The sequence below is a fragment of the Lemur catta genome, chromosome 5 (assembly GCF_020740605.2).
Source record: "Lemur catta isolate mLemCat1 chromosome 5, mLemCat1.pri, whole genome shotgun sequence".
NCBI lineage: Eukaryota > Metazoa > Chordata > Mammalia > Primates > Lemuridae > Lemur > Lemur catta.
The window spans coordinates 34561804-34575183 of NC_059132.1; the positions used below are offsets into that span (position 1 = coordinate 34561804).

Below are 13380 nucleotides of genomic sequence, written 5' to 3' on the forward strand. Positions count from 1 at the left end.
GCCTGCTCTGGGGACTGCTCTGAGGATGGGAGTCCTCACCTGTCACCCGGGGCTTCTGACGGCCCAGCTGGCCGGGGTCTGCTCCACATCCGGGGCTGCTGTGCCCCGTCCCCACCCTCACGTACCGCAGAGCCCTCCCTTCCCTGCCTCCTCGGGCAGCCTGGGCACAGGTCCGCGCATTCATCCAGCCTTTCGCCAGATAGTGTTGCACACCTGTGTGCCAGGCTCAGTCCTAGATTCTGGGACACATCAGTGACCACAATAAACCCCTGGCCCTTGAGGAGCTGACATGCTCGTGTGGCAGGGAGAATAGCAAGACACAGTGTCGAGGTGCTGATAAGTGCCCTGCAGAGAAAGAAAGAAAGAACGTGGCCGGCACGGGGCCTCCGCCTGTAGTCCCAGCACCGAGGGCCCAGGCGGGAAGACGGCTTGAGGCCAGGAGTCGGGGGCCGCAGCGAGCAATGATGACACCACTGCACTCCAGCCTTGGCAACAGAGCAAGACCCTATCTCAAAGAAAACAGAAAGAGAAACAGCACAGAGAGGGGCTGGGAGGCGAGTGGGGTGCTGTTTAGAGCAGTTTGGGGGTGGTGCTCACTGCAGTAAGATGCAACGGAGGCAAGTCAAGGTGAGTGTCTGGGGAGCAGTGTTCCAGTCAGAGGGAACTGCCAGCACAAAGCCCTGAGGCGGGAACAAGGTCATGGGTTTGGGAGAGCATCAGGGGATGGGGACAGAGAGGTCACAGGGGCCAGATCATGCAGAGCCTTCTTGACCACTGTAAGATGACGAGTCTCATCTTGCAGATGGGGAGACGGGCTCAGAGGGTCACACGTGGGGTACAGCCCTCTGGCCTCAGGTCCTGGCCATCCCCACCCCTTCCCCCAGGGCATACTCAGGCAGGGCCAGACCCTGGGCCAGTGCTCGGACCTAGGACAGGGGCAGGGCTGTGAGGGGTGCATGGCCGGAACTGAGTGCCCGTCGCCCCCAGGGCATGATCCTGCAGATCTCGGGCAGCCTGCCCAGCCTCAGTGGCATGGAGATGGCCTGTGACTACGGGAACAACATCCGCACTGTGGCCCGTGTGCCCGGCCCTGCCTTCGGCCACCAGATTGCCTACTGCAACCTCCTGCCCAGGGATCGGTTCCCGCCCTTCCCGCCCCACCAGGGTAAGCACCCTTGAGCTGTGGGCACAGTCCCCGAGGGCCATGATGGCAGAAGCTCAGGCACAGGGACAGCAGGGGCTCCTGACACCACAGCTTCTGATGTTGGTGGAGATCACCCACCCCCCTGCCCTCTCCCCGGCTCCCCCTCCATTCCAGACCACGTGACCGTGGAGATGTCTGTGAGGGTCAACGGGCGGAACATCGTCAGGGCCAATTTCACCATCTACGACTGCAGCCGCATGGGACAAGTGTACCCCCACACAGCGTGAGTGTGTGGGCTCATCTCCGTGTGGTGGGAGGGAGGGCTGCATCCCCAGGGAAGGGTCTTTGCTCCTGGGGAGGAGAGATGGTGGTGACTTCCAGGGAGACGGGACTCTGGGTCATTCACTCACCAGCTCATTTACTCATGCAACAAACTCTTACCGCCCCGTGCCTGGCCTCTGCAGACACCCAGGCTGGTAGGGGCAGAGAGAAGTGCTTTAATTACACTTAATTGAGTCTCCTAAAGGCTCTGCCAATCTAACTCCTCTTTGTATACCTCTTGCAGCGGGGAGCTCACGACCTTACATGGTGCCCACCCCGTCCCAGGCGGCTCTGATGATGAGAAAGACCTTTCCTTGTGCTGGGATCTGCCTTCTGGGTCCCAGTTCCTGGGGACAGGGACAAGGGGAGGGTGGGGAGCCGAGTCTGAGAGGCCCCTTGTCTTCCAGCTGCACCAGCTGCCTGTCCGCACAGTGGCCCTGCTTCTGGTGCACGCAGCAGCACACGTGTGTCTCCAACCGGTCTCGCTGTGAGGGCTCACCAAACCCCACGGTAAGCCAGGCGGGGGACCCTCTCCACCTCCACTGTTTGATTGCCTTTTTAAAAATATTTCCTGTGTTGAGAATATTTCCACGTCTTGGCGTATTCCTCCCTGGTTTGGGATTTAACAGCTGTTGTGGGGCTCATTACACACCACAGCTCATTTCACTGATCCCCTGTTGCTGGACACACCGCTCACTTCGTGTCTCTTGTTTACATTTCCTTTCAGGAGGCAGGGTCTTGCCCTGTCGCCCAGGCTGGAGGGAAGTGGCATGATCATAGCTCACCGCAGCCTCGAACTCCTGGGCTCAAGCTATCCTCCTGCCTCAGCCTCCCAAACTGCTAGGCATGAGCCCCCGAGCTCGGCCTCTTTTTTGCATTTTAACACAGACAGGACACTGTGCAGATGCGTCATTATTCCCTGAAGACCAAACCTTAGAAATGACATTTTGGGGTGAGAATGTGGCCATATTTTTACATCTTAAACTCAACTGGCCTCCAGAAAGCCTAAGCAATTCATGCTCCCACCCACATACGAGCACCTGCTGCCACCCATTGTGCCGATACAGGGTAGTGTTTAATTTTACCTTCAATATATTCATCAACCCCAGGCAGTTGTCCCTGAGGCCTAGGGATGTGATTTGCTTAAGGCCACCAGCCAGGAAGCATCAGACTTGGGCCTTAAACTCAAGTCCCTTTGGCTCTGGAGCCCCTGTTCTCTCCTATTCTGAAAATCAGGAACTGGGTGACAAGGCCCTTGGCCTTGGCTTCCCCGTGGGCGGTGAGGCCCGGGTGTTAGTGGCGCTGTGGCCGTCCTGGGCAGGGAGGCGGGCTCTGCAGGATGCAGCACTCCCAGCTCCCCTTGCTGTGCGAGTCCCTGGGTTCCGCAGGCTGGCTGCATGCTAGCCGGGGCCAGGCCTGCCCTGGCGCTGGGGAAGGCTGGATTTAATCAGTTCAACAGGAGCAGGGTGGGGGAGGACAAAATACACAAATGGACATGCCACACACCTGCCCCTGGTTGGTTTCTGGGATGTGTTCACTTGCCAGGTGGCCTCTCACCTTTCCCCAAAGAGCCTCTAGGGCCCCTTCAGCCTGTGCCAGGGATGACCAAACGGGATTCCTGGGACTTTGGCCAGGTGGAGTGTGCCAGGGTCCTGAGATCACAGCTCAGCCCTCTCAGAGCTGTCAGCTGGGCCCCCCCATTCCCTACCAGGGCTGCGAGGCCCCCCCGCCCCGTTCCCTATCAGGGCTGCGAGGGGCTAGGGTGAGGCCCCAGGGCCCTGCCTGCAGCTCATGTCTCCAGGAAAGGGATGCTCCCACCCATTTTCCTATGGCACGACTCAGGTGCCCAACGTGAGGCCTGGGGCCCTGGCTCACCGCAAAGATGTTACTGGGGAAACAGCCACAGTCCCAGCCCCAGAGCATCTGAAGCCCCAGCCTCTTGGCCCCAGGCTCAGAGAATCTCATTGGGAATCCTCGAAGCCCATTCACACCCAGCGGGTGCTAAGGAGGGGTTTGCATGGCCTCAGCCAGGACTCTGCTCCTGGCACCTCCTGCCTGATCCGCATAACTGCTTTGAAGGAGGGTCTGGGAGGAGCAATGCTTCACTCAAAGAGGTGCACAGCCGGGCACAGTGGCTCATGCCTGTAATCCTAGCACTCTGGGAGGCTGAGGGGGGAGGATCACTTGAGGCCATGAGTTCAAGACCCCATCCCTATCAAAAATAGAAAAAAATTAGCCAGGCATTGTGGTGTTCGCCTGTAGCCCCAGCTACCCGGGAGGCTGAGGTAGGAGGATCACTTGAGCCCTGTTTGAGTTTGAGGCTGCAGTGAGCTATGACATTGCCACTGCAGTCTGTGCAGGGTGACAGAGTGAAACTATGTGTCAAAAAAAAGAGGGCACAGTACTGTGGCTTCCAGTACTGGGGGAGAGCCCCGGCCCCGGGTGGGCGTGTGGCTGAACCAGAAGGCAGCTGTGAGCCCTGGACCTCAGGATTCCACAGTCAGGGCCCACCCAGGACTCCTGCTCTTGCTTGGGAACCCTGTCTCAATCACATCTCTTCCGTCCAGCCCAGGGCTGAGGACACAGTAGGGACTCAGGGATGTCACTGCAGAGCATTTGTGCTGGCAGTCTGCCTCCTTGTGCTCTAACCCAGAGGGGTGGTAGGGCGAGGAGGACCCAGCCTCATCACCATCCATCCAGCATACATTGAGTGCCTTCTGTATGCCTGAGCCTGTACTAGCCCCTGGGAAAGAACCCAGTTAGACGTAGCCCTGCCCTCCCCGTCAGGAGCCAAGAGCCTGCAGAGTGAGTTGTGGCTGTGCCATCCTAGGTGACCCACTGAACCTCGCTGTGCCTCTGTTTCCCCATCTGTGAAATGGGGACTACCTCAAGGGCTATGGTGGGGATCTGGAATGACACCTGTAAGGTACCAACTCTGTACTTGGCACATAGTAGGTGCTCACTAAAGGGCCACCACGCACCTTGGGAGCCGATGGCCATCCTGCGTGGGTGGGCCAGGGAGGACTTCTCTTGAGAGGGGACCTCGGTGTCTGGTCTGGAGAGGTGCCTAGGAGGGCACCAGCTGGGTGGTGTTTCCGTGGCAGCCCCCATCAGACCACTGTCCCCAGGCCTGCAGTCCTTCAGGCCAGGGCTGGGGTGGGGGCGTGGCGGGCGCCTGTCTTAGAGGATTACCGTAATCTGGCCGGAGACGAGGCAGCCGTGCCTGGGCCTGCAGGAGCCTCTGAACCGATGCTTAATTTGGCATTTAATGAAGTGCCAGTTAGCCGCAGAGGCGCCGTGCCTCTGGACCGGCGGGCAGTGGGGTCTGCACATCCACCTGGGAGCTCAGAGCAGAAGTGTCCCTGCAAAGGGGGATGCTAAGAACTGAGTCTCCTGTCACTTTCCCACTGTCGCTCGTGGTCCCCACGTAAAGGAAGTGGGGATGCAGCTGGGAGGAGGGCTCTGGCTTTGGGGGGCAAAAGAGGGGGTGGACATGTGCTCCATTTTGGGGGGCCTGAGGGATGGTGTCACCTCCCCGAGGTGGCTTTCTCAAGGCGGTGTGACATTAGGCCTTGGAAGCAAGGAAGGTCTGGACAGATGGGGATGGGCTCCCTGGTGGGGACCCTGTGTGGACCACACCATGGGGTGAACGGCCGGCTCGGTAGGAACACGGGAGGGGCCTGTGGGGTGTAGAAAGGCAGGGAGGGGCCAGGTCAGGTGGATTCGGGGTCCCTGTGTCAATCAGTGCTCCGCGGGATTGGGACGCCAGCTCTCACCCCTCAAGCTTGGGAGGGACCATGCGAGAGTCTCGAGGACTCCTGCAGCCTCGGTTTCCCAACTGGCCCATGAGGGACCCATGCCCGCCCCACTCTGCTTTCCGTGAGCTCCAGCCAGTGGCAGGCGAGGTCCTCTGTGAAGCATGCATGCTGGCCCACATCAGGGTTCACCGTGGCCCCTCCCCACTCCCATTGTCCTGCCTTCTCAGCCCTGCCCAGAGCACAGCCCGTCAGCCACAGGTTCCTGAGCCTGCAGGCACGCCTTGTCCCACACTCCAGCAAAGGGGAGCAGCCACTGTCCCATTCTGGGGCATTGATGGCCGGGGCTGGGGTAGAAGAGGGGGGCCCAGATGCTTTGGTTGAAAACAGGAAAAGCCCAGCCCAGGGTGGCTTCAGTCCCACAGAATTAATTGGCTTATACCAGTGAAAAGTCTGGGGTTGGCATCAGCTTCAGGCGCAGCTGGATCCAGGGGTTCCAACAATGCCGACAAGGGCCTCCCGCCCCTCTGGGTGGGCTCCGTGCTCAGACAGGCCCTCCCTTCTCGGCAGCACGGAGGCCTCAGTAGCTCAGGACCAGCTCCTGACACCACTCAGCCCTGCAGCCCCAGGAAACCAGAAGAGCTTCTCTCTCTCCCCGGTTCTGCAGAAGTCCTGTAGTTGAGGCTCAGTGGCTGAACTCGTGTCACATGCACTTCCTGAGCCATTTGCTGAGGCCAGGGTGGGCCAGGAGCACATGCCTGTCCCTGGGCTGGGGAGTAAGGTCAGTATTCCCAAACCACAGGCCTGGCCGGGAGGTCTGTCCAAGGCAGACAGACTTGGGGGCAGACGGTGGGGGCTGGAGGCTGCACCAGCTGGCCCCATGGAGGCACAGCAGACCCCGGGGGTGAGGCGAGAGGCAGGCGCCATAGGAGGGCAAAGATGTGTCAGGATTATCAGCCTCGGTTCCACTCTGTAGAATGGGCACAAGCATCCAAGTGGCCACAGGTTACAAACAGTCACAGGGAGTGAGGTGGCACTCAGGGATGGTCCCATTATCATTCACTCCTCCTGCCCCGACCCTCAGCCCTGGCCCCTCCAGTCGGCCACCTACCCCCAGGGGTGGTGCTGGGAGGACAGAGACGCTGGGCGCCCAGCCAGCTGCAGAGCACACCTGGCAGCGTCTGGGAAACTCATTGGAGACATGTGGGTTCCATTCCCGGGGATTCCACGGGGTTTACACACAGCATCGACGGCAGCCTGGGGTCCCCAGGAAGCCTGGGGGTGGCTCAGTCCAGGGGTTGTGGCTTGAAAAGCCCCATGACGTAGGTGAGCACACGGGCCCAGAGAGGGATGGCGTGGTGTGTTCACACAGGGAGCTGGACACCAGCTGCTACCAGCCAACCCTCGTGGCCGGCTCGGGAGGCCCCGCCCAGCCGAGGCCCCTGTGGCCTGCACCAGGTGCCGTCCCCAGGGAAACTCACGCTCTGTCCTCATGGTCAGCGAACTGTCCGGACGACCACAGCGTTGCCGCGCTGCCCGTTCCACCTCGGGCAAACCGCTGTGCTTCCCTGCGCTTCAGTGGCTCCGTCTGGGCAGTGGGTGTGGGGACAGGGTAGGCCTCGCGGGGTGCTGGGAGGAGGGCTTGGTGTGTGACACAGTGCGGAGGGCGGGCGCCACCCCGGCACAGAGCAAGGCTGTGTGAGCTGCTGGCGCCGTTTCATCTTGGTCACCACGCACCGTTCCCGGCACTGGCATCCCCTCCAGGTCTGGCTTTGTGCTGGGGTCCCTGAGGGGAGTCGGGCCTGTCCTGCCCTCGAGGAGCTCCCTGTCTGCTTTGGAATAAAGAGGAAAGAGCTCAGGAAGGCCCCAGGCGTGGGGACTTTATCACTAGCGCTTTCGCAGCCTCCGGTGAATCCTCGCCCCTGTGTGACCCTCCTCGTGTTTCCCTGCAGAGCGCCCAAGACTGCCCCCGGACCCTGCCCTCGCCCCTGGCACCCGTGCCCACCGGCGGCTCCCAGGACATCCTGGTGCCTCTGGCCAACGCCGCCTATTTCCGAGTAAGTAGAGGCCGGGCCAGACCTGGCCAGGGGCGGGGGCGGGAGGGGCCCGGAGCGCACAGACCACCCAGCCTGGCCCGTGCCCGGGATGGTGACCCGCTCTGGCGCCTGCCTGGGCTTTGCTTTTCTTCCTCTTAGTGCCCGAGTTGCCTAGGAGAAAGCCCCGCGCGGATGCACGGCCGGGGAAAGGGAAGCGGTGGCGAGGGCCAGGCCCACGCCCACGCTGCTGCTCCGCCAGCGCCCCCAGGCCTGGACGTTGGGCCCCACCCTGCCCTGCCCCTAGGCTGAGCCTGCCTGCTCAGTTGGTGGCTTCTGTGTCTTCGCTGGAGAGTGACCAGAGAGCCCCTTATCCACACCATTCCCCGGTGTCCAGCGAGGCCCAGGATGGGGAGTAGATGACACCGGGTCACGCGGCGTAGGGCTGGACTGCCCTTACCCTGGACTCTCCATCCAGTGCTCTGCTCAGCCCTGCACCAGCCCCACCCCTGTCTTGGTGGGGGAGGGTACACAGCCCCTTTCTGGGCCGCTCCTGGAGGAGCGTCCTGGGCAGGAAGTGTTGACAAGTTCTGGAAGCGTGCCAGCCACCCCCTCCCCAGCTCCCTGGGACTCGCCATCTGTCGCTCCTACGGAGGCGCTGAGGCCCGTGGGGGGCTGTCACACGTGGGGGCCACGTGCCAGGCATCTGGGAAGTGTCGTGGAGCCTTGTGGCAGGGGCTGGAGCCCTGGGAGGGCCGGGGAAGAGCCTGCCCTCAGCCCTCAAGCCCCACCCTGCAAGGCTTGGGGCAAGAGCCTCTAGGCACAGCAAGGGGCCTGGGTGGGTGGGAAGGGCAGTTCTGCCCCCTGGGCTGGGCTACAGGAGCCTGCGACAGGGAGGCCCAAGCCCTGATTTGAGTCCTGGCTGAGTCTTCCCAGCTGTGTAATGGGCCAGTCTGCTCTCACTGAGCCGCAGGGATCCCTCCCCTCCTGCCCCCTGGGGTGCTCTGGACACTGAAGGCAGGCTCGGGGTGGGGCCCGGGCTCCGCTGCAGCCCTGTTTGCTGACCCTACACCCTGGGAGCCCCAGGAGAGGCTGGATCTGCTGCCCCAAGATATCTAAGGGCCCCGAAGACAGACCCACTTCCAGCTCAGCGCAGCAAGGCATGAACAGGTTTTGGTCCTGGCAACAGCCACTTGCCTGTATTGGCTTCCAGCGTGGGTCCCAGAAAGGGGAAGGTTGACTTGCTTTCTCCCTAGGGGGTCACATCTCCCAACAACAGGCACAGAAACAGGGAGCCCTGCCACGCAGCTGGCTGGGGGCGTGGCTTAATCCCTGAAACCTGAGTTGGTTCACTGAGCAAACACTGATGCTGCTCCCGAGAGGGCAAGATGAGACTGGGGAATCGAGCCCTGTTCATTCATTAGACAAATATTCCTTGAACACCTCCTGCATACTAATAATAGCAAGCACATATTAGGCACCTACAGTGTGCAGCCCACTAAGATACACGATCTCCAGTTTCCTCAGCCACCCTGCAGGTAGGGAAGCCTATTCCTGTTGTACATTTAAGAAAACCAAAGCTCAGAGCGGTAGAGTGACTTGCATAAGGTCACACAGCTAGGAAGTAGCAGAGGTGGGATTTGAACCCAGGCCTGAATGAGGTAGAACCTGAGCTTTTCTACCTGCTGCCCCTGGTGGTGGATGTCAGAGGGTCCCTCCCCACCGGTTGAGGAGACAGGTGTAAACAGAGCCAGGGCGAGGGGCTAAGGGCGGTGCCTGACATGGGGGGGTGGCAGGCTTTAGGAGCTTCATAGAGCCCCCAGCACACACCCAGACAGTCACTGCTGAGTGAGTGAATGCACCACCAAATGAGGGAGCCCTGATTTGAGGGGAGTATCCGGGAAGGCTTCAGAGAATGGCCTATTTGAGCTGGATCTTGAAGGTTGAGTTTGGCTGGTGGTGAAAAGGGAGACGGGCTGTTGGGGTGGAGGGGGTTGGGCAAGGCCCGGGGCAGGAGAGTTTGTGCCGTGTGGAAGGGTGTGTTGGCCTGTCTAGGGCATGACCTTGTAGGGCAGAGGTGGGGAGGCCCTGCTTTAGGCCACTGGGGGATATTGGAGGGGCTTTTTTCCCCCCTGAAACAGGGTCTCACTCTGTTGTCCAGCCTGGAGTGCAGCGGCATCATCAAAGCTCACTGCAGTCTCAAACTCCTGGCTCAATGATCCTCCCACCTCGGCCTCCCAAAGTGCTAGGATTACATTCATGAGCTACCTCGACCAGCCAAGAGGCTTTTAGTGGCACAGAGAGCACAAGGCCAAAGTTCTGAGTGTTTGTGCACCCCTGGCCTCCCTCAAGCACTGGATGTGATGGCCAGGAAGGGAATTCTGGGGCACGGTGCAGCCCAGGAAAAGGCCTGACAGTAGGACCCAAGCCCACCTTTTCGGGCAGCAGTCTGTTATGTCCTATGGGATTTGGAGGGCAGTGAGTGCAGGCCTGGCTCTCCTCAAACCCCCTTTCCCCTCCCTGTTGCCCACAGGGTGCAGCCCTAGAGTGTAGTTTTGGGCTGGAGGAGATCTTCGAGGCCATGTGGGTGAATGAATCAGTCGTACGCTGCAACCAAGTGGTGGTGAGTGGTGTGGCTCCAGCAGGGGGCTGGCAGGTGGTGGCCTGTGTAAGTCTGGATGCTGCACCCTTTCCTGCCCACCGTACCCCACCACCCTTTGCTCCCCCATCCCAACAGCCCTGCCCTCATCTGTCTCCATGACCACCCATAGCAGCAACCGGGACACCACCCAGTCCTCTCATGCTCTTTCTCGTGCTTTTGCAGCTGCACACGACCCAGAAGAGCCAGGTGTTTCCACTCAGCCTCCAACTAAAGGGATGGCCGGCCCGATTCCTGGACAGCCCCGACCCCATGACAGGTGGGCACCCCCACCCACTCCACATGGCCGCGGGGGACTCAGCACAGTGGGTGGGGCTGTGCCTTGGGGGACTCATCTTGGTGGTTGCCACAGCGCCAGGTCCTACCCTGAGGCTCCCCAGCACACACACAGACGTGGGTCCCAGCCCTGCCACTCTGCCAGGCCCCAGGCCCTCAGCGTCTCCACACCGAGGGCTGTGCAATTTCTGCGACTTAGTAACCCTTGCTTTTCTGTGTCCCCATGTGAGACGGGCACAGGCACTTCACAGAGGGCTCGGTGCGGATCTGCTGAGCTGATGCACAGCAGCCTTGAGAGCGGCGCCTGTGCTGTGGCGGGCACCCAGGGGGTGGGTGGTGCCGCTACTGTCACCACACGTATTGAGCCAGCGCCCCAGGGGCCTGTCTGTTCATGGGGAGCCTTAGACGTTCCTGGTGGACCCGGGGCCCTCCTGATTCCCACCATGAAGGCCCCAGAACATTCCTGCACACCTCAGACCCTAGAGAACCCTCCCTGCCCTCGTCCTTGGGCCACTCGAGGGTTTGCCGCCCCAGTGTCCTCAGGGCTGGCATTGTTCGTGGGTTCCCCAGCATCCTGGGGCCCCGATGGGGTTAATCCGACCACCAAGGCCTGGGTGTGAATCCCAGCTCCGACGCTCACTGGCTGTGTGAGCTTGGGCAAGTCACTCCTCTCTGAGCCTCAGTCTCTAATCTGTAAAATGGGGCTAATCAATAGCTCCCACGCTATCGAATCGCCATGAGGAGGGAGGAGGCCAGTGAGGCTGTGGCTACACTGTGCTTGGCACAGGCCCAGGGGTTGGAGAAGGTGCTGAGAACCTCACGGGGTCTTGACCCTCAGAACCAGGACCTGCCTCTGGGTGGGGCACCACAGTGAGAGGGCACAGCCCTCTGGCCATTCAGTGAGGGTGGAGGGGACGGTGGAGATGGGGGGGGCGCGCTGCAGAGTGGGGCTGACTCGTGCTGCCCCATGTCTCCCCCAGTCGAGGTCTACAACTGCGCCATGGGCAGCCCCGACTGTTCCCAGTGTCTGGGCCGTGAGGACCTGGGTCACCTGTGCATGTGGAGCGACGGCTGCCGCCTGCGGGGGCCCCTGCAGCCCCAGCCTGGCACCTGCCCCGCCCCTGAGATCCGCACGGTAAGCGTGTCCCGTGGGGGCTCCTGCACCCACGCCTGCACGGGCACATGCGCAGTGCCCCGCACAGGTCCCGCATCCTTGAGGTCTCGCAGGCACACACCCAGGTGAATGCCTGTGGTGTCACCTGCAAACCAAATGAAGTCCCCACCCCATGGAGCGGATGCTCTAGCGAGGGAGGTGGGCAGTAATGAACAAGGAAATAAGTAAATTATACTTAGGATGTAGTCAGTGCTATGGAGAAAAATTGCAGGGCACGGTGATCGGAAACGTGGGGTGGAAGAGACGCCGGGGGCTGAGCACCGCTAGGTTTTATAGCAAAGTCCAGGAAACCTTGGCCATATGATAATAATTGAGGCCACCAGTGACTCCCTAGCCTCCGTTTTAATTATGAAAAAGACCCAGGAAGGATTCTGATTGGTCAGGTGTGGGTGGGATGCAGGGTCCTACGGTTAGACACGGCCACTGGGGGCTGCCCTCGTGTCCCCCAGGAGACCCCCTGAGTGGCAACCCCAGACCCACGTGGGCTCAGTAATGCACACACACATCCTCACCGGCAGGCCCAGCGCCCGGCAGGCCCAGCCCCCCCCGCACCTCCCTGGGCGCGTGCGGCTGTGGGAAGGGAATCTGCCATTGCCCCAGCCTCAGAACCCCATCCACCCCTCTCTGGTCACCTGGCAGATTGAGCCCCTGAGTGGCCCCCTGGATGGCGGGACCCTGCTGACCATCCGCGGCAGGAACCTGGGCCGGCGGCTCAGCGACGTGGCCCACGGCGTGTGGATTGGCAGCGTGGCCTGTGAGCCGCTGGCCGACAGATACACGGTGTCAGAGGAGTGAGTAGCCGGCAGTGCCCTGGCCCCCTGACTCTGCTCCTCTCTAGAACCTCCGGCATCAGGGCCCCGGGGCTTTGCACAGGCCGGTCCCATCATGCATCCTGCCCATTTCTGCTTGGGACAGTCCTCTTTGTCCCTCCAGACCCGGCTGCGATGCCCACTCCTCTGGGAAGCCCTCCCGTGCGCCCCTGGCCCAACAGCCTTCCATATAGCCTGATGACAATAGCGTGCAGTTAAGAAGGCTTGGGGGCGTCCGGCATGGCTGAAGATGTGGGTCTGCAGATGTTAGGCCTGGCCCAGAGGGGCCCCAGGAGATGTTTGTAAGCAGGAAGGAGCTGGATTTCCACGGTCAGGCTTGTAGATAAGCCCTCAGTCTACCAGCCAGTACAAGCTCGCACTCAGACACGATCTCGTTCACTCCTCGTCTTGCAACTGCACAACTGTAGGAAACTTGTGGGGTGGGGGGGTAAGACCCTGAGCCTGGCGCCAGGGTGGCCCCTGGGGGACTCTGGGACCCGCCAGCTGCTGCCGCTGACCACGGCTGCCTCCACTCAGGATCGTGTGTGCCACAGGGCCGGCCCCGGGGCCGTTCTCAGACGTAGTGACGGTGAACGCCTCCAAGGAGGGCAAGTCACGGGAGCGCTTCTCATACGTGGTAAGGGAGGCAGCAGCCCACCATCTGGCCCACCTCCACACACGACCCTGCAGCCTGGCCGAGGCCTGACCGCCTGCCTTCCTCCCCACAGCTGCCCCTGGTCCACTCCCTGGAGCCTGCCGTGGGCCCCAAGGCAGGCGGCACCAGGATCACCATCCTCGGGAGCGACCTGCATGTGGGCTCCGAGCTCCAGGTCCTGGTGAACGACACAGAGCCCTGCACGGAGCTCGTGTAAGTCCCCGGGCCCGGCCCAGAGAAACCCATGGGGTTGGGGGCTGGCAGGCTGGAGGTGACATCCTTGCACCAGGTATCACCCAGGTCTTCATTGGCTGTGTCCCCTTAGGCAAGCCCCTTCCTTCTCTGAGCCTCAGTTTCCTCATCTGGTAAGGCCCGTACCAGTGAGCCGTGGAGAGTGCCCTGTGCCTAGCATGCAGTAGGTGCTCCGTAAGTGACAGCTGCAGTGAAAATGGTGATGACTGCACACACTCTGAGATCCCCTGGCTGGCCCAGGGGTGTGGTTAGTGGCAGGGCCATCGTCTGGAGCCTCTTGGTGAAACACCTTTGTCTTTATT

At 61.2% G+C, this 13380-nt stretch overlaps 1 protein-coding gene across 2 annotated transcripts in view; it reads left to right on the top strand.

The window, feature by feature from the left end:
* The window catches only part of PLXND1 (plexin D1), a 51063-nt gene that overhangs the window by 21591 nt on the left and 16092 nt on the right, over nucleotides 1-13380 (top strand). For both annotated transcript variants that reach the window (XM_045551488.1, XM_045551489.1), the window contains exons 6-15: nucleotides 988-1165; nucleotides 1319-1427; nucleotides 1873-1975; nucleotides 7173-7277; nucleotides 9787-9876; nucleotides 10078-10171; nucleotides 11169-11323; nucleotides 12002-12153; nucleotides 12709-12808; nucleotides 12900-13039. In XM_045551488.1, the coding sequence (XP_045407444.1) occupies nucleotides 988-1165; nucleotides 1319-1427; nucleotides 1873-1975; nucleotides 7173-7277; nucleotides 9787-9876; nucleotides 10078-10171; nucleotides 11169-11323; nucleotides 12002-12153; nucleotides 12709-12808; nucleotides 12900-13039 (1226 nt within the window). The remainder of the gene's footprint in view (nucleotides 1-987; nucleotides 1166-1318; nucleotides 1428-1872; nucleotides 1976-7172; nucleotides 7278-9786; nucleotides 9877-10077; nucleotides 10172-11168; nucleotides 11324-12001; nucleotides 12154-12708; nucleotides 12809-12899; nucleotides 13040-13380) is intronic.